A 27,069-nucleotide genomic window follows, 5' to 3' on the forward strand; every position below is an offset into this window, starting at 1 on the left:
TTTCAGTCATATTGCTATGATGTCTGATGTGTGGCAGCTTATAGTGATGTCTAATATCAGGAAATTGTGCCACAGACATGTAGCATGATGTCCCACCCAGTCACATTATCCTGACACCAGGCCGGCCAGTCCTAACATTAACCTCTTAAAGCTAAGTGCCTAGCTAAGCAGCTGTTAGTATCATTTTTAAAAATCTTTGGTATGACTTAGACAGGGTTTGAACCCATGACCTCCTGCAGCATATTTAGGTGTACTGGTGTCTAGTGCTGATGCCACAGCCCCATGTATATTAGGACAGGTTAACCTTGAGTTCAGTCAACTACATCTTGTCTTTGTGCTCTTGAACCTACTGAATAAACCTATGTGCTAAGTTTTCTTTATTTCTTTTTTTGAACCACTGAAATACAGGCAAAACATTTTATCCCTTTGAAACATGATGAATTTTTTTTTTACAGGAAAGTATCTAAGAATAGCTTAAAGGCACAGAAAGCTCATAACTGTCTAGATATTAAAACATTAAGAAAATTTAATTTTATTACCAGTCAAGGGGCAGCATATGGACTGTAATTGAATTGCATGTTTCTACTGAACAAGTGTTACATATTTTATTAATCAGAGAATCTCTTATTTAACTGAACATAACTAATGTGGTTGTAAAACATACCATTTTGGGACTAAAAGTTCTTCCAGCTAAGAGTTCTCCAATATATGTTAGTTTACTTGGCTCCGATTCTTTCAGCAAATGTTTCTTCATGCCAGTTATGGCTTCCACAAAGTCTTCCTTAAACCTGAAAATAGTAACCAATTAATAATAATATAAATCACTTTAAATAACTTTAAAGACTTACCAGTGCCAATCCCTTTTCATTGCATATTAAAACATTTATCCCTACCAACACATGGATCTAGCCATGATAATTCCACACTCATCATACAAGTATACATGATGCAATAAAAAAACACTCATCCCTACCTACACATGGATCATGTAGTAATTTGACAATTATTTTGTAGCATTTATTTTCCTGAAGACTGCTGTTTTATTTGCAATTCTTTATCTTTATGTTTTGCACCAAATATTATCAAAGCACACACATGCATTCATGCATCTATGCATTCATACATCCATATAATAACTGAACAGACAAGCCTGGGTCAGCTAGCATGCTGTGTTCTTTAGCAAGGCACTTTACTCCATTTATCTTGGTACAAATAGCCAACATGTGTTGCTATGCCTAACAAAATAAAACAAACATACAACAAACAAAAAAACAGAATGCAATGTCATCCCTGCTTCAAAGAGGCATATTCCAAATATCCAGAAAAGTCAACTGAGCAAGAAAAGTACATCATTGTGACCTCCTTTTGTCTGTGATAAACAACATGATCCATGATGAATATATCCAATAACATTAATGACTGCACATGCAACAGTGTAATAAAAACTTAAGGCTGACCCTATGTAAACAACAACACAATCAGAAAAGTGGTACCTATGTCTCATCAATGCTTTGCAGGCAAGAAAAAAACAGGGGATAGGAGAAATATTTGCATAAACATAAGTATGGAATTTTAAGTCTGGCCACAGCTCCTTCTTATCTGTGGATTTCTCTTTTAAACATTACAATAAAAACATTTTAGATTTTTGAAGCAGATGTAGGATTTGTGATATGCAGGACTGGAAATCAAGACAAATCTGCAAATTCTGTTATTCTAACTTTATTCTTTTAAAAGTTACTATCAGCAGTTTTGGACTTTCCACTTCATAAATCATACTGTTAAAGTTTGGAAAATAAAAGGCCTTGGTTACATAATATCTCCACAAAGAATACAAGAACATGATTACATAATATCTACAAAAATACAAGACCTTAGTTACATAATATATCCACAAATACAAGACCTTAGTTACATAATATGTCCACAAAGAATACAAAACCTTAGTTACATAATATCTCCACAAATATAAGACCTTAGTTACATAATATATCCACAAAGAATACATGACCTTAGTTACATAATATCTACAAAAGACTACAAGGCCTTGGTTACATAATATCTCCACACTAGATACAAGGCCTTGGTTACATAATATCTCCACACTAGATACAAGACCTTGGTTACATATTATCTCCACATTGGATACAAGACCTTAATTACATGATATCTCCAAAATTAAAACAAGGCCTTGATTCACACAATGTCTCTACATCTTTTAGATAAGTGTTAAATATAGATCAGGCATCAATTTCACCAAAAGAAGTTCATGCTTCAGACATTTGATTCGTAAATTTCAAGTCAAATTTAAATTTCAGATCACTGGATTCTAAATTTAAATTTACGTCTAGACCTAAGTTCTGATGTTGAAATGGAGGCCAGGAATTTCAGCATACAAATTTGTGTAGTTCATTTAGCACAGAATCTGCATTTGCTGAAATATTTTTCACTAACACATATACAAGATTAAATTATATATCAGTTATTCATGAAAATTAATTGAGTCAGTGGATCTTTTTAATGGCTGAGAAAATATAGCAATTTAGCCAATCTCTGAGTGAGACTGAAAAAATAAGTGAAGTCAAAATTTACCACTTAAAATATCACAACCTCTTTAGTTTTGCCACTCTGAAGATATAGTAGCATATATTAAAATTCCCAGCAGCAAACACAAAAAATGTTTTAGGGTCTTACAATTCCAATATGATATACTGAAACACAATGATTCTGATGGATAATGTTAAAATAAATCAATGCTACTGTACTTACATGTTATTTGTCTTCCCAGTCTGAAGCCACTGTTTCAGGAGGTACTCGTAGTAGCTGTCTCCACGAGCTCCAAAACTGATGGTCGCTGATTCACGGAAATGTCCACTCTGAGCATTGATAAATATGGGAACAAGGCCATCGTTCTTTGGCAGAGAATGTACATGCAATGAGACATCATGGGCTGCTTTCTGTTCCAAGAAAATACAAGAATAACTGAGGGAAAAACATTAATCCCAAACATATATTTCAATCATTTATAGAAGAAAAATGTCATGTAGTCAAAAGGAAATGAGACTGATCATAAAGATATTCTCAAAATAATGCTAGTTATCTCTTTTATCTTTTATTCTTATCTTTAATTAACTGTTTGAACAGTGTATAAAAAGTATACAGTGCATCCCATCACTCTGACCCCTTCATCTCTCCATCATTACAACAGACTTCATTATAACACAATTCTGAATACAGCTATAGACACCATTACCAAATTTAAGCATTTATATTTGAAATAGTTGATCAAATTTATCGCAATCTAGGGTTGAAATAATGTGAAACTCAATACTATATATTTATTTCCTTTTTACAAAATGTGAATGATTCTGCTTATGTGGGTATGTGAGAAAGCTTGCAGTAAATTCTCATGGGTTGGTGGTTCTTTCTGGGGTTTTCCCGGGTTCTTCCTCCATCAATAATACTGGCCGCCATGTATAGCCTATTGTGTGCTGAAAAATGGCGTTAAACCCCACAACAACAACAACACGTGATAATCCCCACTTGGTATGTTACACAAGCCACTATCTGTGTTCTGTTTATAATGATGTTTTAATTATATTGTGGTTCTGTACCTAACAAAGTTATTGGTTTCAGATCCCAACAATTGCATATAAAAATAGAGAGCTGTTATATGCCTTCTTCATCCCCAATGTCAATGAATTAGTTTCTCTAAGAAGTGACATGACCATTGTATTCCAAAAAGATGATAGCGTAAGGTTCCTTTCTTTCACTTCTAGCGAGAATTCTTTTTTTTTTAAAGCGGACATCAATTTTCAAACTCTTCCATGGACACATTATGAAATGTTAATTCAATGAGAAAACACTGAATCATTTTCTTCTGTAGGAACACTGCAACATATTCTTCAATCCATGTGGAAACCCTGGAACCCATTCCTCAATATCTCAGGAAACACTGTCACCCATTCTTCAGTCATGTTAAAATGCTAGAACCCATTCTCTTCTGTGCAAACACTAAGACAATTACTTCAAACCATGTGGAATCACTGGGACCTAATCTCTTTTGTGGAAATACTGTGACCCATTCCTCAGACCATGTGGAAATACAGTTACTCGGTCCCCAATTCATGTAGAAGCAAGGTAACCCACTCCTTAATACATGTATAAAAAGTTACCCATTCCCCATTCCATGTAGAAATACTGCAATCCATTCCTCAATTGATTTGGAAACACTGTGACCCAGTCTGTAATCCATGTGGAAACACTGTAACCCATTCCTCAAATCATGAGGAAACAATGTGACTGATTCCTTGATCCCCATGGAAACAGTGTGCCCCTTCCTCAATCCATGTGGAAAGACTGCAACCCATTCCTCAATCCATGCGGAAACACTGAGATCATTGCTCAATACATGTGGAAGCATTGTGATCCACTCCTCAGTCCATGTGGAAACAGTGACACATTCCTCAATCCATATTGAAATACTGCAACCCATTCTTCAAAAGAGTTGGAAACAGTGACCCATTCATCAATTCATGCAGAAACACTGTGAGCCATTCCTTAATCAACACGGAAACTCTGTAACCCATTTCTCAATCTATGTGGAAACAGAGACACATTCTTCAACCCATGTTGACAAACAGCAACACATTCTTAAAAAGATTTAAAAACATTGTGACCCACTTGCCAATCACTGTGGAAACATTGTGACCCATTTGTCAATCCTTTTGGAAGTACTGTGACCCATTCATCAATTCATGTAGAAACACTGTGAGCCATTCCTTAATCCACTTGGAAACACTGTGACCCATTCTCAATCCATGTGGAAACACTCTGACCAATTAACAATCTATGTGGAAACAGTGACACACTCCTCAATCCATGTTGAAAAACAGCAACCCATTCTTCAAAGATTTAGAAACACTGTGAGTCAGTTGTCAATCCTTGCGGACACATTTTGACCCATTCATCAATTCATGTAGAAACACTGAGCCATTCATTAATCCGCATGGAAACATGGTGACCCATTCTCAATCCATGTGGAAACACTCTGACCATTTCTCAATCCATGTAGAAACACTGACCCATTCCTCAATTCATGAATACAAGTGTCAATGAAAATGAATTTAAAGTATCACTAAAGTTCATCTAATTATCTTAAAAATAATACTGATATTCTACTAACCTCATATTTAGGATTTCCAGTAATCCTGCTGAGATCCCTAAACTCTAGTTGTATGGTGGTGACTTCAGAGGTACTGCTGTCAGGGCCCCACTGGGGGGCATGGGCTATTCCAGTCTTCAGGTTTACATCAGAAAATGGTACTAGGGAAGGCGATTTGAAACAAGGGAGTAATCTGTCCCCAAGATCTCTCTGAAGAAAATAGGGGAAGGGACTTTACTGATAACCAAATTCAAGAAAATAAAACCAATCTACTATAAAATATGATATATGAACATTATGACAAGAATAGGTGATTTGCAAGTTACATGACTTTACAAAAAATTGTATTATGAGTAATTTCTGTTCCTTCCAGTAAAAAAAAATCATCAATTCTTTCTTTGCACATACAGACAAACAAAATATTCAGTGAATTTTTATCCACTGACTACCATGGTGAGGCCACAAAAGTGCAAAATCTTTAAACCTATGACTACTAAGACAGAACTGTAAAGTTACAGACAGACATTAAGAAAGTAGCCAAATTTCATCACCTATCTCAAAGGTCGGCAGAGGATAATTGCAGAAAAGGGTTTCAAAACTGAGAAGTGACCTTGTCCTTGAAGATAAAATCTCAAATGTGACATACGAGAAATGAAATTGAGAAGCACATATCAAGGCAGTACTTCAAATAGTTTTAATTTTTTAATTTATGAAATACAGCAGTAAAAAAAAATTTAAATGCTTATCTCTTACCTTGAACTTAAGGATAAAATCAAAAACATTCAATGCAACATGCTGGTTTCAAAGATAAGACTGCCAGTACAAGCCAACAATGATTAATTATACAAATTTTCAATCCTATATCTCAAAGGGCTAAAAAATTATATAAGGGAGGGTGAATTAAGATGTAAAACACAAAATACTGAGCTGTAACCTTGGCATTCAAGACTGAACACCAATATGGTACTTGATATACCTTCTTATGATCATATGATTACATACATCAATCTTAAACAGTTCTAAAGTTAATCTTAAAAGTCCCTAAAGTTACAAAGTCCATAGGAAATAGTGAAGAAAAAGTAAACTTTATAATACGAAACTAAGAATGTGACCATAAAGGCAAGAACCCTATTTGGTCACATGACATACCATCTAGTGTTGATCTGAGTCTACAAATTTTCATCCATGGATCTCAGATGGAGAGCACCTGAAAACTTAAATTTTTTTTAGTTGTGTCCTTGAAGATATGACACCCACTGTGGTATGTGACACCTTCTTATGATGATTTAAAACTATATCAAATTTCATCCTATAAGTACAAACAGATTTAAAATTTAAGAATGGATGTGAAAGTAAAATGGAACATTTATAAATAAACCTGCACTATGACCTTGACGACAGCACCCCCATGCGATATGTAATGCACATTGAAGTGATGATGTACAAGTATATAAAGTTTCACAATTTAACTCCAACAGTGAAAACAGTCATAGATTTAGATGACTACAAGGCTACAATCACAGCTTATGACATACACTACAATCCAGTTGACAAAATACAACTCTACCTTGTACATGTAAGGAAACGGGTAAACAAACTCAGCTTTTCCCGCATTGCTGTTTTTCAATTTGGTTCAGAACAATCTCAGCGCTGCCTGTCGATTAATTTCAGAGATTTTCGTTACAAAGGTTTAAATCAAGATCTTTAATCTCTGGTACATTATTTGAAAGCACTGTTTAAACACATATCTCATCTAAAATTAGTGGCCACTGGTCACCTTTATCAGGTGGTTGCTGGTAGCTGTCATCTGATCCATGTACAACAATTTTGATCACAAATGACAAGTGGTCACACAAATACAGTAGTGGCTCAAGTCAGATTTCATGTGATCATTGTACAGAAAATATAGGACCATTTCCCAATCAATGTATTAAATGATATAAAACTGCAAAATTTGATAAAAAGAACAATAAAAGAATTTGCAGTGTACTGTCAGAAAGATACTGCAATGATTAAAAATCCATGCAAACATTCATAAACACTGTAAAATAGAATAATCACTGGAAGTGTGAACCATATTCATTATCAAGGAGGCATCGATATAGAACCAAAATATTAAAATATCAGAAACTGATTGCTGTGTTTTTGACCTACAGACCAGTAGATATATTAATACACCACAGAAAGCAGCTATACTGTACATGATGTAAATTCATCCATGACAGGGGCCCCGAGTCGAGTGGCTGTGTGGTCTAAAGCACTCACTGCTATGGATCACTGTCATCTCAAATGTCTGTGTGGGTTCAAGTGTCAGGCTCGGCTAATGTGGGCATGTGAGAAAGCTTACCAGCAGCCTCTCTTGGGGTGGTGATTCTTTCCCCAGTTCATCCTCCACCAGTTATACTGGCCTCCATGTACAGTCTATCTTGTGCTGAAAAATGGCATTAAACCCTATAACAAAAGAACAACAACAATCATCCATGACAGAATGTTAACCAAAATCACTGGGCTGTGAAATATAGGTCAAAGTGGCCTTGTTTTCACTCATTTTCACTGAAAGGTGTAGTACTCTCCTTACCGCCTTGTTCCTGAATAAGTCATCTCCAGTCAGATGATAGGCACTAAGGAGTCCTCCCATTATCCTAATGGTAATCTCGAACAAGTTGACATCCTGATTCTTGTCAAAGTTCAAATCTTGCTCCACAAACTTTCTGGCATCTGCAAACTCTGTCAAGAAAACTCATATCATTATATCTGGCAGCTGCAAACTCTGTCAAGAAAACTCATATCACTCTTTTTGAATGGTAAAAGTAAAATATGATAATTAACTCCCTTGACAACAATATAGTCTATCTTTCAACTTTCTAAAGAATAGCCAATGATAAGGCAGATTCCCAACAAATTTTCTAGAATTTCTTGAACAGAAAATGAAAACCATATTAGGTTTTGTTAGCTTTTTTGTAATTAATAGCAATATAAATGACAACAAAGCTTCCACTGGCTTAATATTTACAAATTTAGTAAGACAACTTCATACAAACAAGTAAATGGTGATATTACTGGACTGCAAATGCTAACAACCATAAATCATTTATATTTTTGGGGTACCAATTGTTGTAGATATTTTGGTTCCTTTTGAAGCACTGACTGTCACTTCTAACTAAATACCAATTTGTGATTCTTTGAGCAACAAGGTCTGAGAAAATAAACCAAATGCAAACCCATACTACAGAAACTGGCCTCAACTCAAAGGTAAGCACAAGTCTCTGAACCATGCAATACAGGTAATAATGACATAGTTTTTATGGATGTAGTATTCCTCATGATACAACTGAATATAAAGGTCACACTGACCTAATTTTCACTAAAGGGTGTAGTACTCCACATGACACATCAATATACCAATACATGTCACTTATAAGCAACAATGTCTGAGAAAATGGCCTATTAACACAAAACCTGAATGTTAAACTGATGAATGGAAAGAGAAACAAGCATCATTAATCCTATGCCAGAATTGCTTGCAATCCAGCAACTGACACTTTAAGGAGAAATTTCTACCATCCACAACTGAAGAAAAGAAGGTAAAATTTAGGTGTAATTTAACAGAGAAATAAAAGAAGAGATTGAAATACTGTTACATGATTTTCATGCCTTTGGTTGACTGGTGGAATTTTCAAGAATTAAAGCGTAACTCACACAACTATACATGCTATAATAGACCCTTATCTAGTCAATAAAATAAATACATTTATAAACTAGCTAGAAATGATGTTATGGATCTAACTGTGACCTTGACCTATGACCTTGCAAACATAGTATTCCACTGCTAGTATAAAACCATGTCTTACAAACTGAATCCTGTCAGTCCTTTTCAACAATACCATGTCTTACAAACTGAATCCTGTCAGTTCTACTCAAGAGAGACATGTCATACAAACTGAATACTGTCAGTTCTACTCAAGACATGTCTTACTAACTGAATCCTATCAGTTCTACTCAACATAACCGTGTCTTACAAACTGAATCCTGTCAGTCATATTCAACAAAACCATGTCTTACAAACTGAATCCTGTCAGTCCTATTCAACAATACCATGTCGTTCAAAATGAATCCTGTCAGTTCTATTCAAGAAAGACATGTCATACAAACTGAATCCTGTCAGTCCTATTCAAGAAAGACATGTCTTACAAACTGAATCCTGTCAGTTCTATTCAAGAAAGACATGTCATACAAATTGAATCCTGTCAGTCATATTCAACAAAACCATGTCTTACAAATTGAATCCTGTCAGTCCTATTCAACAATACCATGTCGTTCAAACTGAATCCTGTCAGTTCTATTCAAGAAAGACATGTCATACAAACTGAATCATGTCAGTCCTATTCAAGAAAGACATGTCATACAAATTGAATAAGAGGTGAAAGATGTGCAGCAAGCGAAACAGTCACAAGCACAGAAAAGAATGTCTTGTATATTATGACAGGAATCAGCTGTTCAGTAAGCCTAACAGGTAAATAGGGAAAAGTCCTGATCTTACTGAAATTACAATTTAATGACTTAATAATCTGTTTAATGTGCCAGTAATTATAAAACAAGAATGAATGGCTGAGCCACCCTTAACAGTTGGATTTACATCAAGCAAGCTCTTCAACACTGATGGACAATGCAACTATTATTATGATATGCAAAAAACAATCAACACCTACCTTCCTTTAACCCCATGATTACAATTGTATCCAAGGAATCAATTATGGTAAGGCCCACTCCAAACCACTCCGAGTGTGTCTTACTTAATGGATGAAACTCATCATGTCCCCAGGCATACTGACGATATGCCGACCATGCCTCTTTGAAGGCTATGATCACCGCCCTCTGCTGTTCACTGGGAGGAACCTTGGCTGAAAAAAAAATTAACTCCTACTGAAAAATATATACTTCTAGCAAAAATGACAGTATGAGAGTTGTTTCCAAACAAAACTTATCTTTAAACTGGTTGACACAGTCCCTTCTGCTTCTTATTCTACTTGTGATGTATATGTGTTTTAAGCGAGTGACTCTTTGGCATACTGCATACATGTTGTGACTCCTTGGTATCCTTTATATATACTAGTCAGTGAGGCCAGGCATACTATATATATATATATATATATATATATATATATATAAAGGATTGTTATTTGCCATATGATTTGCATTCTTCATATATATTTATGATGAAAATGAGTGATTCCTTGGCATTCTGTATATATGTTATGAGTGACTCCTTAGTATACTGTATATATGTTGTGATTGACTCCTTGGTATGCTTTATATATATATGTCAGTGAATCCATGGTATACTGTGTATACCATACTGTATAATTGCCGCTTCCAATACCCAGGACACTGACCCAAAATACAAGTACCATAACGCTGGGACGACCAATACCCAAGAAACTGACCCAAAATGCATGTACCATGACAATGGAATTACCCAGTACCCAAGAAACTGACCCAAAATGCAAGTACCATGACACTAGGACTGCCATTACACAAGAAACTGACCCAAAATGCAAGTACCATGAGACTAGGACTAACAATACCCATAAACTGATCTGAATGCAAAACTTCACCAAGGTGTGATCAATGGACAGGTGTTCCTAGACAGATTGGCAATGATAAGTTTATGCCTCTGCCATATTTATGGCATACACATACTCAAAACTGTCACTCTAATTGAAGTTTTTTGTACATATGACCTTTGAACTCCTGAAGATCGTAGACAGAGCCACAAATTATACCCTTACTGAACATGGCAACCAAGAGTATATACAGTAGTCCCCCTCTTGAACAGCCCCCTTGACCAGTGGCCACCCGCTCCTTACGGCCAGAATCCGTTGGCACCGACAAATTTGTGTTCAAAAGTACCCCTCACGAAAGGCCACCCAGCTAATGCGACCAGCATATTAGTGCAATAATATAAAATCTACCCCTCACAAGCGAGCATTTTTATTTTGATATGTATCCAGAACCAGTATTTTATTCATAACGCGTGTTAAGTAATTGATTTCTGTTTCCTGATGTCAGGTTTTCGTTACTGAAAGAAGTGTTGACTAAAGTACGTGTACCACTAAGGTTAATATTATATCATTTATGCCTCATGGGAAGCCACATTTATTCCATAAAGCCGAGAAAGACTCAAATTTTAATCCATACAAAAGGGTAAGTACATGTAATCCAATTAGCCTTACTGCTCCATTTTCATAAGATGTCCAGTTTAGTCACTTCGATAATTGTTAAAATTACAATTATTGAACAGTAGAAACAGCTGAGAAGTGGCAGCATCGATGTACAATACACAAGTCAGCAGGAAAATGGTTTCCCTTAGTAAGATGTTCACTTTGATAATAAGTGGTTATTACTAATGAAAAAAATTGTCAAAATTACAAATCCTAACAGCCGCGAGGTCAAATCTGCGTGATGTTAAATGGTACATATTGAAGCCATTTTGGCTTCATTCACTTAGTGTAAAGAAATATATAAAAACAATAGGGTACCAGACTGCGACTAATGAATCACGTGATAAGATCACTTCCTTTAAAAACACACGGCAATTTGTTGAGATGCATAAAAAATTGTTTTGTCAGTAATGTAGTTGGCAACATGAATAACTTACTGCAAAAAGATCAACTTGTCATCGAGGAAAAGAAAACTTCGCAGTTCAGAAGAGAAAGTGAAAGTAATTCAACTGACAGAGTGGTGGGGGGGCTGAGGATCCTTGCAGAAAACTAATGTCGGTAAGACTCAGATAAACAATATCATGAAAGATGAGGAAACAATTCTGCAGAAGAGGGAAGGTGAAATGGACTAAGAAAGGAAGATTGTTTGAGCCAGGAGTTGTTTGTATCCTGATTTGAATGACAAGAAAAACCAACAATTTTGTCAGCTGAATTGAGATATGATTACTTTACCACAAATAACGGATGGTTGCACAGATTTCAAGTGCGACACAATATTAAGTGTTCTGTCCTTAGTGAAGAATCAGCTGATGTTAATAATGAAATTGTCGAAGATTGGAACAAAAGACTAAACGATATATGCAGGGGATATGACAGCAAGGATATTTTTAATTGTGACGAGACTGGTTTTATTTTTTTGACTGTTACCAACAGAGTGACAGATGATGTGATCTGTAACATAATTATAAAGACAGTTTTAAAACTATATCAATGGTTATTCATAACATTATTTTGAAAATGATGAAACAGTTTGTTTTCATTTATTTCACAACATGCATGTGATATTTTAATGAAAATATTAAATGTTTTAGAATTAAACGTACTTGTGGCTTTCTTCATATGCATTTACTATTCACATTTGTCATCCCCCTCTAGAAAGGCCACCCTCATTATAAGGCCACTTCCCTGCTGCAGTAGGGGTGGCCTTATAAGAGGGGGACGACTGTACTACATTTTATAAAACCCTCAGTTTAGTTGCAGAAAAGAGTCACACACAGAAGGTGTGTGTGTGTGTGTGTGTGTGTGTGTGTGTGTGTGAGAGAGAGAGATCTGGATTTTTAATGTAGCTTTAACAATTTTTCAGCCATTTTGCTATAATGCCTGCAGTGTGGCAGTTTATAGTGATGTCTAGCTCTGGGGCATCATGCTGCAGACATGTAGCATCAAGTCCCACCCAGTCACATTATCCTGACACCAGGCTGACCTGTCCTAAGACTATCCTCTTAATGCTGATAGCTAGGTAGCTGTTAGTACCATTTTTATAAGTTTTTAGCATGACTCAACTGGGAATCAAAACCGCGACCTCTCACATCCAGAGCAGTCCACACACAGAAGAATGGATGGATGTACTAATGGAGGATATTATATCTCTAACTCTTAATTTTAAAGTTTGGAGACAATGAAGTGGCAATGATTGTATGCCTATATACTGTTGAATTGGTCATATTAAACTAATGGGGGGGGGCAAAAACATGTTCAAACTATTGAGTCCACATGATTGAAAATGGTTGGTTAGCAGGTTTTTTCATTGATTTGTTAGCTGACTGGATGACTGGATTTAATGGCCCTTATTAACACTTTATTGGCATGATCATGGCAAGAAAATCGGTACTAAGCACCCTTCCCAAAGATGCATGGAGACAGCCCATATGGTCCAGCCTGGGGGTGGGGGTTAACAAACCCACACCCCATGCATTATCGGTACCATGTGGTGGATCCACAAACCAAGCTACAGAATTGGGAAGTAGCACTGGATTGCGAAGACTTCAAACTGGATTAAATAATATGATAATACTGTGATTTTGGTTTAATGTTTCTTTTCTTGATGTTGATCATTACAATAATCAGAAGAAAATGTACTTACGATGAAAATAATTTTCAGCCTTGTAGAGAAATTTCTTTACTGGCGAGTCCTGTAAAAACACCAATAAAACCACAGTAACAAGCAGTAGCATTTTAAGAATAAAGAAATCTAACATGAGTTATACTGTCTCATTTGGATTAGAGTTGGTTCAATAGCATCAACACATCAATTAATTGCAATATTTAATATGGCAACACAGGCTTGAAATATGAATAAGGGATGATAAAATGAAGCATAAACCAAATGATATCAACCATCGAAAAGTAACCACTCTCTAGCTAGTTTTTTTTTCTTTCTGTCCCTCTGAAAATTAATCTTTTTTGAGTTTTTGTTTTTTTACTGCATTTTTACTTTTCACTTTTGCAGAGATCCCTTATCAGGTTCTACAAATGGCGTTTGAAAGAATTATGTGCATTTCACCTGATTAACACCTGAGCTAATTTCAATGTTGGTATATCAGTCTTCATTAGAAAACCAATAGCTTTTGCTGTTCTTTATTTTCCAGGAGCTAGATATAGGACAGTATCAGAATGAAATACAAACTTAATGATATAAACCATCCAGAACTAAATATTTTCTTGTCTATTTTTTCATTGATTTGTTAGTTGACTGGATGACTGGATTTAATGGCCCTTTTTAACACTTTATTGGCATGATCATGGCAAGAAAATGGATACTAAGCACCCTTCCCAAAGATGCATGGAGACAGCCTATATGGTCCAGCCTAAGACTGAAGTAAACAACAAGGCACCCAAGAAAAAAAATTAATCCTTTTCAGTTTGGAGAATTTCTTATTGATTCCTCTCAATGAAATCCCTTTACATTTTCTAAACATCCAAACTACTTTCGACATGAGAATAAAACATTACATCAAACAAACTAAAGGTATCCTTGGGCTATACATTTTTCTTGAAACTTCTTTCAAAATTGCTCTTAAATTTCTTGCAGGTAAATCCTAAACTTAAACAGTATTCTTGTAAAAGTAACTTGTACTGCTTAATGACTTGTACAGCTTACTGACTTGTACTGCTTACTGACTTATACTGCTTATTGACCTGTACCACTCATTGACTTGTACTGCTTACTGACCTGTACCACTCACTGGCTTGTACTGTTTACTGACTTAAATTGCTTACTGACCTGTACCACTCATTGACTTGTACTGTTTACTGACCTGTACCACTCACTGGCTTGAACTGCCTACTGACTTGTACTTCTTACTGACTACTGCTTGCTGACATGTACCACTCAATGACTTGTACTGCTTACTGACTTAAACTGCTCACTGACCTGTACCACTCACTGGCTTGTACTGCCTAATGACTTGTACTTCTTACTGACTACTGCTTTCTGACATGTATTGCTTACTGACTTTGTAATGCTTAATGACCTGTACTGCTTACTGACCTGTACTGCTTAGCTTCTGAGCACATGCAATAATGCTCACATGGTCCCAAAATCACGTAAAACTGGATATAGTCTGTAACATTCATCACTATAAATGAGGCTGATTTAAGTCATATTTTTCTTGAAAAGCAAAACAGCAGTCATTAATATAGCAATGTTATCTAGTTTCACAAGTTCATGTGACCAGTCTTGATGTGTATTTAAAATGTTAGTGGTAAGGATTGAATTTGTTAAGAGTGCTGTTTCAGATTTAGCTGCCAAGAAAGTAAGAAGAATGCTTAAAACTGAAAGAATGTGTGAGACAAAAAGTATACACTGTCAAAGAATAACCTCCAGTTGCCTGATTCAAACTTTTATACCAGTGTTGAAGTCTGTTCAAATGTTTACCAAGTTAAATGCACACAATACTCCATTACACTTTCTTTAAAGTGTATGGGTATTCTAATGCGGGGAGAATAAATATCCGATAAAAATAACTATAAGTCAAAATCCCTGAAGGGACTAGAAACAAGCATCAGAACTGTTTCCTTTTATAAACTATATCTACTAACACAAACACCTTGTAAATTCCAGGAATTTTAGTTTCTAGTGAGACAGCAATTAATAATACTTGAAAGTATTTTTTTAATAATTAAACTTTAGTTAGTATCCCATCCTTAAGATTGATTCTTATCCCATCCTAAAGATTGATTCTTATCCCATCATAAAGATTGATTCTTATCCCATCCTGAAGATTGATTCTTATCTCATCCTAAAGATTGATTCTTATCCCATCCTAAAGATTGATTCTTATCCCATCCTAAAGACTGATTCTTATCTCATCCTAAAGATTGATTCTTATCCCATCCTAAAGATTGATTCTTATCCCATCCTAAAGACTGATTCTTATCCCATCCTAAAGATTGATTCTTATCCCATCCTAAAGATTGATTCTTATCTCATCCTAAAGATTGATTCTTATCCCATCCTGAAGATTGATTCTTATCCCATCCTAAAGATTGATTCTTATCCCATCCTGAAGACTGATTCTTATCCCATCCTAAAGATTGATTCTTATCCCATCCTGAAGATTGATTCTTATCCCATCCTAAAGATTGATTCTTATCTCATCCTGAAGATTGTTTCTTATCCCATCCTGAAGATTGTTTCGTATCCCATCCTGAAGATTGATTCTTATCCCATCCTGAAGATTGTTTCTTATCCCATCCTGAAGATTGTTTCTTATCCCATCCTGAAGATTGTTTCGTATCCCATCCTGAAGATTGATTCTTATCCCATCCTAAAGATTGATTCTTATCCCATCCTGAAGATTGTTTCTTATCCCATCCTGAAGATTGTTTCGTATCCCATCATAAAGATTGATTCTTATCCCATCCTGAAGATTGTTTCTTATCCCATCCTAAAGATTGATTCGTATCCCATCCTGAAGATTGATTCTTATCCCATCCTAAAGATTGATTCTTATCTCATCCTGAAGATTGATTAGTAATCAACCTCCTCATAAAGTGTACATCTTATTCTCTGTATTCCCCCTCATTTAAGCAAATGCTTACTTTTGACTTTATAGACATATACCAAAATTATATTTCATTAAGAAATCAAGAACTAAATATTTAACATGCTAGTTTTATGCATGAGGCATAGAACAATGAATTTAACATAAAATAAAGCATGATTTTGCAGGTGACATAGCAACTTGCCTTGTGGAGTTTGATTCAATATACACTAATATTTTGGCAAGAAAACGGCAATAAGAAAAAAAAAGACCAATCAACAACTGAAAACTGTCAAGTACATGGATCTACAAATGCATCCAGAGATGACAAGATAAATTAGCTTGTGGGGATCCTAAATAGAGGCTCCCTTTTCATTTGTTGCCATGTGCCATCCGAAAAAGAGGCTCCCTTTTCATTTATTGCCATGTGCCATCCTAAATAGAGGCTCCCTTTTCATTTATTGCCATGTGCCGCAGAACATGGTAATGAGTCTGTTTTTAAATTATTTTAGTGTATTTAGTCAATGTTAAGAGAAAGCTTAAAAGAAGGGCTCAAATAAAAAGGAAAAGTTTTCTTTCTTCTGCGATTTTACCAAATCCCATGAAAGAACTGTTATAAATATTTAATTTTCAATGTTTGTTAGATTTTTTAAATTCATTATATGATGTGGGTTATGTAAAATTGTATCTTGTAGCTGACCATGTCCAAAATCAAGTTCATTGTGTACCTGACAAAATTCACTGATTTTTGTTTTTTAAATTCTGCAAAGAACAAGTACATAGCTAATATTTTCTCTGTGAGTATAGGTTTAATATTAGGATCATTATCAATGGAAGTAAACATATTTATCTTGAACTGAGTCAACGACACCATATTTACTATAGTCTATATTATAATGTTAATAACAGATTTTACTTCTTGTAAATATTTACAATATTCTAGAATGAAATTTTCCATTTGGTCATAGATTGTTTAATAGAAAATGCTAATTGTGACTTGGATAAGGAAGGAGTATAAAATCTTGTTTACTGCAAAAATTATTTATTCCTGTGATAAATTCTGGTGAGAAATCATTTTATATTGTTGTATTCAGATTCTGATTTGGGTGAAATTACTTACTGTTCTATGGAAATACAAAGTGCTCTATGTGATATTCTTGGAAAGAGAGATTACGGGGAATTATAGTGAATTCATACAGGGAAATATTGGACTATATTACTGTCATTCAAAAAAAAACTGTTGGCACATATCCACTTTACAGGTCACTAGAAGCACATCAACACTTTCAGCATAGTATTGCAATACAATATCATATCATTTGAAGGACAATTAATTTGATAATTGTACTGATAAGAAATAACTAGCAATACCCAATTCTAAGCTGAATAAACGATACTTAACATAATATAGTACAATGGTCATGTGCTTACTTGGCACCTTGGTGCTCCAAAGTTTGAAATTTCAAATGTTCCATGTACAGTGGAACCCCGCTATAATGCGCCCCGCCATAACGCGAATTCGGATATAACGCGGTCGTAGCATGGCTCCCGAAATTTCGTATATTCATTCACACATGGAGAAAAAAAATTTGGAGAAAAGTAAAAAAAAACAAAACAAGAAATTAACTTCATTTTGGGCATGAGATTAGTTGTGACTTTTAAAATAATATGATCGTGGCATGGTTCCTGAAATTTGAAATTCATTTACGTGTATTTTTATCGGACCGTGAAAATATTTGTTTAACGTACGAGAAATAGTGTGTAAAACGTTTATTATAATTTGGTGGAAGAATTCGCGTATGACTTTTAATAATAAACGATCTTAACTTAACAATTTATCCAGGTTCTTTAAGTGATTTTGGAGAAGTGATCGTGTATGAATTCTAAAATAATACGATATATATAACGTACGAGAAATAGTGTGTACAACGCTTGGCTTCTGAAATTTATCAATTTGAACAGGTTGTGGTGAAGCTCCGTATTCTACTCTAGAAGAGAAAACTGGTTTCATTAGGTTTTTGAACTGTTAAGCCGAAGTAAACATTATCGAAGTGTTACTTATTACGGATCCATGAGTAAAGCGAGTAAATCGTCTTTGTGATTGTCTTCCATGAATTCTGTATACAGTCGTTGCTCAAACAATAGCCGACATGGGCTTCTTATTTAACTGCAATCACAGCCAAGCAGCAGACAAAGCTGTGGTTGATACAAGAGTCGCACAATTTAATAAACATCAAAGAACGAAAGCCGCCAACATGTATGCTGTGCTTGGCGGTGTGATCAAACAACAAACAGTTGAAAGTAAATAATATCCACTTTATTATCTGTAAATTAAAAGGGTATGAAATTGTACATCCGTTCAGCTTAATTTTGTTTTATATAAAAAGTGATTCGTAACCATTGCAGGCCTTCATTACTTAGTTATCAAGCTTTATCTGTGTACGTTGTTTGCTTATATAAAAAAATATTTTACTGTTATGGAAAAGCAAGTTCAAAAACGCAAGTCGTTTTCTGCTAAAGAGAAACTGTATGCCCTAGATCAACTAAAGAAGGGCAAACAACAAACTCAGCTTGCCAGAGATCTAGGAATCAGCGAGTCCACTTTGCGAGGGTGGAAAACAGATGAAGGAAAGCTCCGTAGTCTACCCAACATTCTTGAAGAGGAAACTGGTTTACAGCGTAAAAGGGTTAAGTTAGCTAATGACAATGTCCTAGATTCAGCTTTCTACCAATGGTTTGTACAAGCTCGCTCAGAAGGTGTTCCAATTTCTGGCCCAATTCTGAAAGCCCAAGCAGAGAAATTTGATCACCGTATCAATGGAGATGATTCCAAATTTAAGGCGAGTAATGGCTGGCTAGACAGATTCAAGAAAAGGCACGCTATCAGCCAAGTTCTTGTGTCTGGGGAAATCCGCTCCGCTGACAAAGAGGCTGCCAATTCCTACCCGATTGGGCTTAAAAAGTTGCTCGAGGACGGTTGCTACACAGCCGACCAAGTTTACAACTGCGATGAGACTGGTTTATGTTATAAAATGTTACCCGATCGCACCCTTGCAACCAAGACTGACAGTCACAAACGAGAAGGTTTCAAGAAGAGGAAGGACAGAGTGACTCTCTTATTTTGTGTTAACATGTCTGGCAGCCACAAAGTCAGACCTCTGATGATTGGAAAATCGAAAGCTCCCAGATGTTTTCATCATGTAAATATGAAGGCACTTCCATTTCAGTACACTAACAGCAAGAATGCTTGGATGAATAGCTCCATATTTGACGACTGGTTTCACAAAACATTCGTTCCAGATGTTCGGGCTCATTTACGAAAACTCAAGCTGGAGGAAAAAGCTCTCCTCCTGCTGGATAATTGCCCTGCCCACCCCCCCAGCGGAAAATCTTGTCAGCAGTGGTGGCAAGATCAAAGTTTCGTACCTCCCGAAAAACACTACGTCAGAAATCCAGCCACTTGACCAAGGCATAATTTCCGTATTTAAACAAAATTATCGCCGTGAAATGATAAAGGGAATGGTAGCAGATAATAACGCATCCGTCGACACATCATTGGCATTACTCAACTTAAAAGAAGTATGTCACCTTGGAGGTAAAGCCTGGGTTGCTATCACTGCACGCTGCATTGAACGATGCTGGATAAAGGGTCTTGGGCCAGCTTTTACGCCCTCGACACAAAATGATAGTGACGATGAGCTTGAATTTACAGGATTCACTGAAGACGACGTACGTTTAGCAAAAGAAGCACTCAAAAAATACGAGCACAGTCATCATGATATCCTTAACTGGTATTCAGTAGATGACATCTGCCCTATATACGAACACATATCAGATGACGAAATTGTTACAAATGTCAGCAGGAAGAATGAAGCTGCACAATCAGAACCTGAAACCAGTGACGATAATGATAACGATGACGATGGCACCCCAACTCCCCCACCAAAAGTGTCTGAAGCAGTAGTACATTTAGAAGCAAGTTTAAGGTGGCTGGAAACACAAGATGTTGACAGCGTCAAAGTCCTTCAATTAAGAAACATTCTTGACTTTGCTAGAACCCAACAGTTCGCGGCAAAGAAGCAAACGTCATTGGATATATTTTTCAAGAAATGATGAAATTTAAATTTGGAACCACACTGACTTTGCACTTTGCGCAACGATTAATTTAGCAGTTTTCACATGTTTCTTTTGATGTTCACAAAATCTGAAATAAAAGTTATTTGCACGCTGAAATCATGCGTTGATTGTTAATTATTCTTGCAGTTGTCGCATATGATAAAATTTTAGCGGTATGAAATTTGTATAGACACCGTATGTAGACCCGGGAATAGCTGCATGCAATGACCATACGATATCAGACGGCAAGTAAATGGTTTCAATATTTTGTTCATCCTATATTTTACACGACGAATTCAGACTATTACAAAATTATTGAATATTTTAAATCTGTACGATTTTCAATTAAATTACATCCATTATGGATGAACTGCATGCCACGACGGCACGGTAGCATACGGTGTTGATACACTTTTCATGATATAGCGATAGTCTGGTATTATCGGTCAATCTGTCAATCTGTATTATCGTTCAAACAAATAAAAATTAGTAAATGTTTTTAATGCACAGTAATAACCTATAAATATATTAGCCATCGATTATTTTGAATATATCTTAATTAATGCATTCCAGTTAATATTCATCTGATGATAAGCCGACTTTTGATCATTGTACATGTATACACGTATATGTTCTCGGAAAAAAAGTTAAATATTGTAAAACCCCGCATTAACGCGACCCCGCTTTTAACGCGATCCGATTTTATGGACCCCGATCATCGCGTTATAGCGGGGTTCCACTGTATATGTAAATTGTTGACATTCTAATGTTGATGGTTTCCACCAGGTTCTTTAAATTTTCTCTGCCTCAAAGACCACATCAGCATTTTTCTGAGTTACCCGCAGCTAGTTGCCAAACATTGTTTGGCTATCAGCAAAATTTTGTCAGCTATTTCAATACTTACAATTTGCTCAACTTTATTCTCCTCCTTTCCTACTTCATGAGCATCTTTGACTGGGGGTTGAATGTTTTTCTGATCTTCAATGTCTTCATGTTTGCCCTCTAAGGGGGAATCTATTCCTTGACCCTCTCTTACAGCAAGCTTGGTTCCCTTTCCCTCACCTGAGGGAAGCTTGATTCCCTGTTTTTCCCCTGGGGGAGGCTTGATTTCATGAACTTCACCTTGGGCAGGTTCACCTTGATCACCACTCTTTGGGGGCAAGGGCTGGTTTGCTTCAAAAGGTGAAACTGGTCTTTTCTTCTTGGCTAATGCATTATCTTTGTTAACTTTTTGCTGAAGAAAAAATTAAAATCTACTTGAAATAGAAGAATTCTGGCTTTTCTGTAACATTTAAAACTGACAGAGAGACCAAACTAGCAATCCTATATGTATGTTGGTATTAAGTCATGTTGTAAATTATGCCTGTAACATCACTATCAACTAAATATTGCCAAAAGATTACATATTAACACCAAAATCAAACTTATTTTCATTTTTATATTAGAGAAGGAACTACATTAGATTATTACAAGTTCTGATAATTAATAACCTTTCACCATTCCCATCATAAAAATTCAAAATAATCTTTTAAATAAAGTCTTGTGCTGAAAACCTACATATGGAATGTTACACACTGCATATACTACCGACTCCCCTCACTCTGACCCAGGTGCTGTAACTCAAAATCTTAATACATATAGTGTTACATCACACATATATTGTCCCCTCCCATGAGGCTGTCCCTGAAGTTGTAACCCAAAACCTTATACATACAGAATATTATGTTATATACATTGTCCGATCCCCCACCACAACCCATGTGTTATACCCAAAACCTGCTACATAAAGCATGTTACTTATATTGTGCCCTCTGACCCAGGGGTTGTGACCCAAAACCTGCTGCAGTTAGTCTGTTACATGTTAAATATATTGTCCAATTCCCCAACACTGATCTAGAGAATGTCACTCAAAACCTTATTTTACTTTGCCAAATTGCTTATTTGACAGTTTAATGGAATGACTTACACACAATATTTGAAAGATGATATATGTCAAATTGGTCAGAGTTTTAGCCAGTCAAAACCTTTCATCTGCAGGACAGGTCCAGTAAATACACTGATTTCAGGGTCTGTGATTTTGATATTCTGTAGTTGTATTTATTTTCATTCACCTCCTGACCTACTGTGTGCAATCACACATTGTGGAATAAAATGCATTTTAAGAATGCCTATGATTAGGTTATTTTTTGTACAGACATAAACATGTGCACAAAAAGCCACCACAATATTGACAAACAAGATGCCCAAATATGCACAAGATCACATTAGGCTGTCATCTGCCTAATAACCAATGCAACAAACAACTGGCCAGAGTCAGTAGGATGCTTTCTGTATAAATTATTTCCAATGCTGTTGCTTGCATATTTTATTAAAACAAATGTCTCATGGATTTTTGCATTTTATCAATATATGTTATCAGATATGTATCATCTGTCCAGTAATGAAAGGTCTCCATGCCAGGATGCTTTCTGTTGGACTAATTATACTGAGTGCTATTTTGAGGCAAGGCTGTTTAAATGGTTTCTAATGCGTTTTCTTTGGACAGCATTATCTGATGGTGAATCTGCATCATGAACATAAATCTGAAAGGTGTTCAAGCTAGAAGGCTTGCTTTATCCATACAAATCTGTCCAAGACAGAACACTTGCTGTACCCATACAAATTTGTCCAAGATAGGACACTTGCTTTATCCATACAAATCTGTCCAAGAAAGGACACTTGCTTTATCCATACAAATCTGACCAAGATAGGACACTTGCTGTATCCATATAAATCTGTCCAAGACAGGACACTTGCTGTACCCATACAAATCTGACCTAGACAGGACACTTGCTGTACCCATACAAATCTGGCCAAGCTAGGACACTTGCTTTATCCATACAAATCTGACCAAGACAGGACACTTGCTGTACCAATACAAATCTGACCAAGACAGGACACTTGCTGTACCCATACAAATTTGTCCAAGATAGGACACCTGCTTTATCCATACAAATTTGTCCAAGCTAGGACACTTGCTTTATCCATACAAATCTGACCAAGATAGGACACTTGCTTTATCCATACAAATTTGTCCAAGCTAGGACACCTGCTTTATCCATACAAATTTGTCCAAGCTAGCACACTTGCTTTATCCATACAAATTTGTCCAAGTTAGGACATTTGCTGTATCCATACAAATCTGACCAAGACAGATCACTTGCTGTATCCATACAAATTTGTCCAAGCTAGGACACTTACTTTATCCATACAAATTTGTCCAAGCTAGGACACTTGCTTTATCCATACAAATTTGTCCAAGCTAGGACACTTGCTTTATCCATACAAATCTGTCCAAGCTAGGACACTGCTTTATCCATACAAATTTTGAAAGGCCTTGAACTAGGACACTTGCATTATAAACTCCTATCTAAGAGACCTTCAAATTAGGAAATAATCTATGCACATCTAAAAGGACTTCAAACCAGAACACTTACTTTGTGAAGACAATGTTACAGGTTTTCTATTTCTTGTAACTGATGGTGGTTCAACATAATTTATACCAATTTAAAAGCATTTATATTATGTTGATTTCTGTCAAATTTAGTCAAATTCAGTTAACTGGTTTTTATGTAAAAGTCATTGAAGGGTTTGTTTTTCTTCATTTTCTGTTACTGTGGCCATAGTTGAAGTTGAATTGTGATAATCTGTTTACAAGTTCGAATGGTCATCATACTAGGTTGTTTCTGAACATTTGATCAAATTCTGTAGTTGTTAGAAGAGATTTCAATTTTGTTCTTTTCTAAGTCTAAGTAGCCATATTGCATAGCAGACTGCAATCATGTTAGTATATTTTAATGGTGGCGACATTTGATAGCTGTATTTTATTCTTGATCAGCAAAAGTTTTAATGGTTCTTACACCAGAATGCTCTCTATCGAGGATGCTATCTGTCCATATTGGCTAACTTCTGCTGTATGTTTTTTAAGAAATCACTGCAAATGTTTTTTTTCTTCCATTTTTAAGTAACATTAACATATTGGATGTACATCATCTGTATAACCTTGAAATACCCTTGAAAGTACTTTATGTCAGGATGCTCTCTGTCAAATTTTATAAGAATCTGTGAATGGATGCTGAGAACATGTGGTTAGAAGTTTAATATTTGTAGCAATGGTTGCATTATTTAAAGACAGATCTGAATCTTCTGCACAAACTTGAAAGTTCTAATGCCATGATGCCCTGTATCAAATCTGGTCAAATTGAAAGTTCTAATGCCAGGATGCTCTATATCAAATCTGGTCTAATTATGTTGAGCAGTTCAGGAAAAAGGTCTTCAAAGATTTTTTATTCTTCAGCAATGGCAGGTGTAACTGAATAACTGGTGGTGTAGCACAATCACCCAAACAAACTTGAAAGTTCTTTTGTTAATTTGGTCAAATTATTTAAGCAGTTTTTGGCAAGAAACAATTAAAGGGTTTCCCTCTTTAATATTGGTGATTACATCTGATTACAGATCAGAATAATTAGTGATTGAATGGCTTTATGCGAGTACACTTTTGTCAAATTTGTTCCAGTTCTTCTTGCCATGTTTGGTTGAAGTTGTCACATGTTTTTGAAGATGTTCAAATAGCAATTGTTGATGGATGCACAACAAAATGATGCATAACAAATGTTATGTTACTGTATCATAATATCATGTACTTGTTACTGTATCATAATGCTGTTACTTGTTACTGTATCATAATATCATTTATTTGTTACTGTATCACAATAATGTTGCTTGTTACTGTATCATAATGTAATTTACTTCTTATGGTATCGTAATACTATTACTTGTTACTGTATCATAATGCTGTTACTTGCTACTGTATCATAATATCATTTACTTGTTACTGTATCATAATGCTGTTACTTTTTACTGTATCGTGATGCTGTTACTTGTTACTGTATCATGATGCTGTTACTTGTTACTGTATCATGATGTTATATTACTTGTTACTATATCATGATACTGTTACTTTTTACTATATCATGATGGTGTTACTTTTTACTGTATCATGATGATGTTACTTGTTACTGGATCATGATACTGTTACTTTTTACTGTATCATGATGCTGTTACTTTTTACTGTATCATGATCTATTACTTGTTACTGTATCATAATGCTGTTACTTGTTACTGTATCATAATGATGTTACTTGTTACTGTATCATGATGTTGTTACTTGTTACTGTATCATAATGCTGTTACTTGTTACTGTATCATATCATAATGATTTTACTTGTTACTGTATTATGATGTTATATTACTTGTTACTATATCATGATACTGTTACTTTTTACTATATCATGATGGTGTTACTTTTTACTGTATTATGATGTTACTTGTTACTGTATCATGATACTATTACTTTTTACTGTATCATGATGCTGTTACTTTTTACTGTATCATGATCTATTACTTGTTACTGTATCATAATTCTGTTACTTGTTACTGTATCATAATGATGTTACTTGTTACTGTATCATGATGTTGTTACTTGTTACTGTATCATAATGATATTACTTGTTACTGTATCATATCATAATGATGTTACTTGTTACTGTATCATAATGCTGTTACTTGTTATTGTATCATAATGCTGTTACTTTTTCTGTATCATAATGCTGTTACTTTTTTCTGTATCATGATGCTGTTACTTGTTACTGTATCATTATACTGTTACTTGTTACTGTATCATTATACTGTTACTTGTTACTGTATCATGATGATGTTACTTGTTACTGTATCATGATGCTGTTACTTGTTACTATATCATTATACTGTTACTTGTTGCTGTATCATAATGCTGTTACTTGTTACATTATCATAAAACCATTTACTTTTGTTACTGTATTGTAAGGCCATTTACTTGTGACTGCTGCATATCATTAAGTTGCTACTGTATCATATCATTTACTGTATCATAATGCTGTTATATGTTATTGTACCATAACGCTGTTTACTTGTTACTGTACCATAATGCTGTTTACTTGTTCCTGGGCTTTTTTCTTCAGTTGTTGTAGTTTCAACTGTTTCTCTAACTCAAGTTCTGACCTCGCTTTCATCCCTAACAAGTCCAGATCTTCTGCTTTGATTTTCTGCCGCCGCCCTGGTTCAAATATTTCACTAGGGTCCCCTCGATGTCCATATAAATATGGTATTATGTAGAAGCCACAGACAAGTCCAAGAAATAAGATTAGAAATATTACTGTCCGTTGTAAACTTGAAAGTCGCCGCCAGATCTACAAAGGGAATATATATATATATATATATATATATATATATATATATATATATATATATATATATATATATAAGCATATGTTTGTTATATCAAGTAACATTATCTGGACATGCATTAAATGAACAAGTTTAACCATTTGTCGAAAGTGTCAACATACATGTATGTGAACCCGCCAGATAACTGTTAATATCTAGATTTTGTATTAATCAGAGATTGTTTATTTATAAGTTTTTCATTGGCATGCAAATGACCATAAAT

At 35.2% G+C, this 27,069-nt stretch overlaps 1 protein-coding gene across 2 annotated transcripts in view; it reads right to left on the bottom strand.

The window, feature by feature from the left end:
- LOC149777804 (endoplasmic reticulum mannosyl-oligosaccharide 1,2-alpha-mannosidase-like) overlaps positions 1 to 27,069 on the bottom strand; it is a 52,402-nt gene that overhangs the window by 12,433 nt on the left and 12,900 nt on the right. The window contains exons 2-9 of one of the 2 annotated variants that reach the window (XM_089938855.1): positions 26,558 to 26,809; positions 21,448 to 21,777; positions 13,526 to 13,574; positions 9,871 to 10,062; positions 7,740 to 7,888; positions 5,183 to 5,371; positions 2,767 to 2,954; positions 665 to 788 (exon numbers count right to left, since the gene is read on the bottom strand). In XM_089938855.1, the coding sequence (XP_089794981.1) occupies positions 665 to 788; positions 2,767 to 2,954; positions 5,183 to 5,371; positions 7,740 to 7,888; positions 9,871 to 10,062; positions 13,526 to 13,574; positions 21,448 to 21,777; positions 26,558 to 26,809 (1,473 nt within the window). Of the gene's footprint in view, positions 1 to 664; positions 789 to 2,766; positions 2,955 to 5,182; positions 5,372 to 7,739; positions 7,889 to 9,870; positions 10,063 to 13,525; positions 13,575 to 21,447; positions 21,778 to 26,542; positions 26,810 to 27,069 lie in introns of both variants that reach the window. The other variant, XM_089938854.1, reaches the window with a different exon arrangement.

Source organism: Sinohyriopsis cumingii, chromosome 17, assembly GCF_028554795.1.
Source record: "Sinohyriopsis cumingii isolate HCF-2022 chromosome 17, ASM2855479v2, whole genome shotgun sequence".
NCBI lineage: Eukaryota > Metazoa > Mollusca > Bivalvia > Unionida > Unionidae > Sinohyriopsis > Sinohyriopsis cumingii.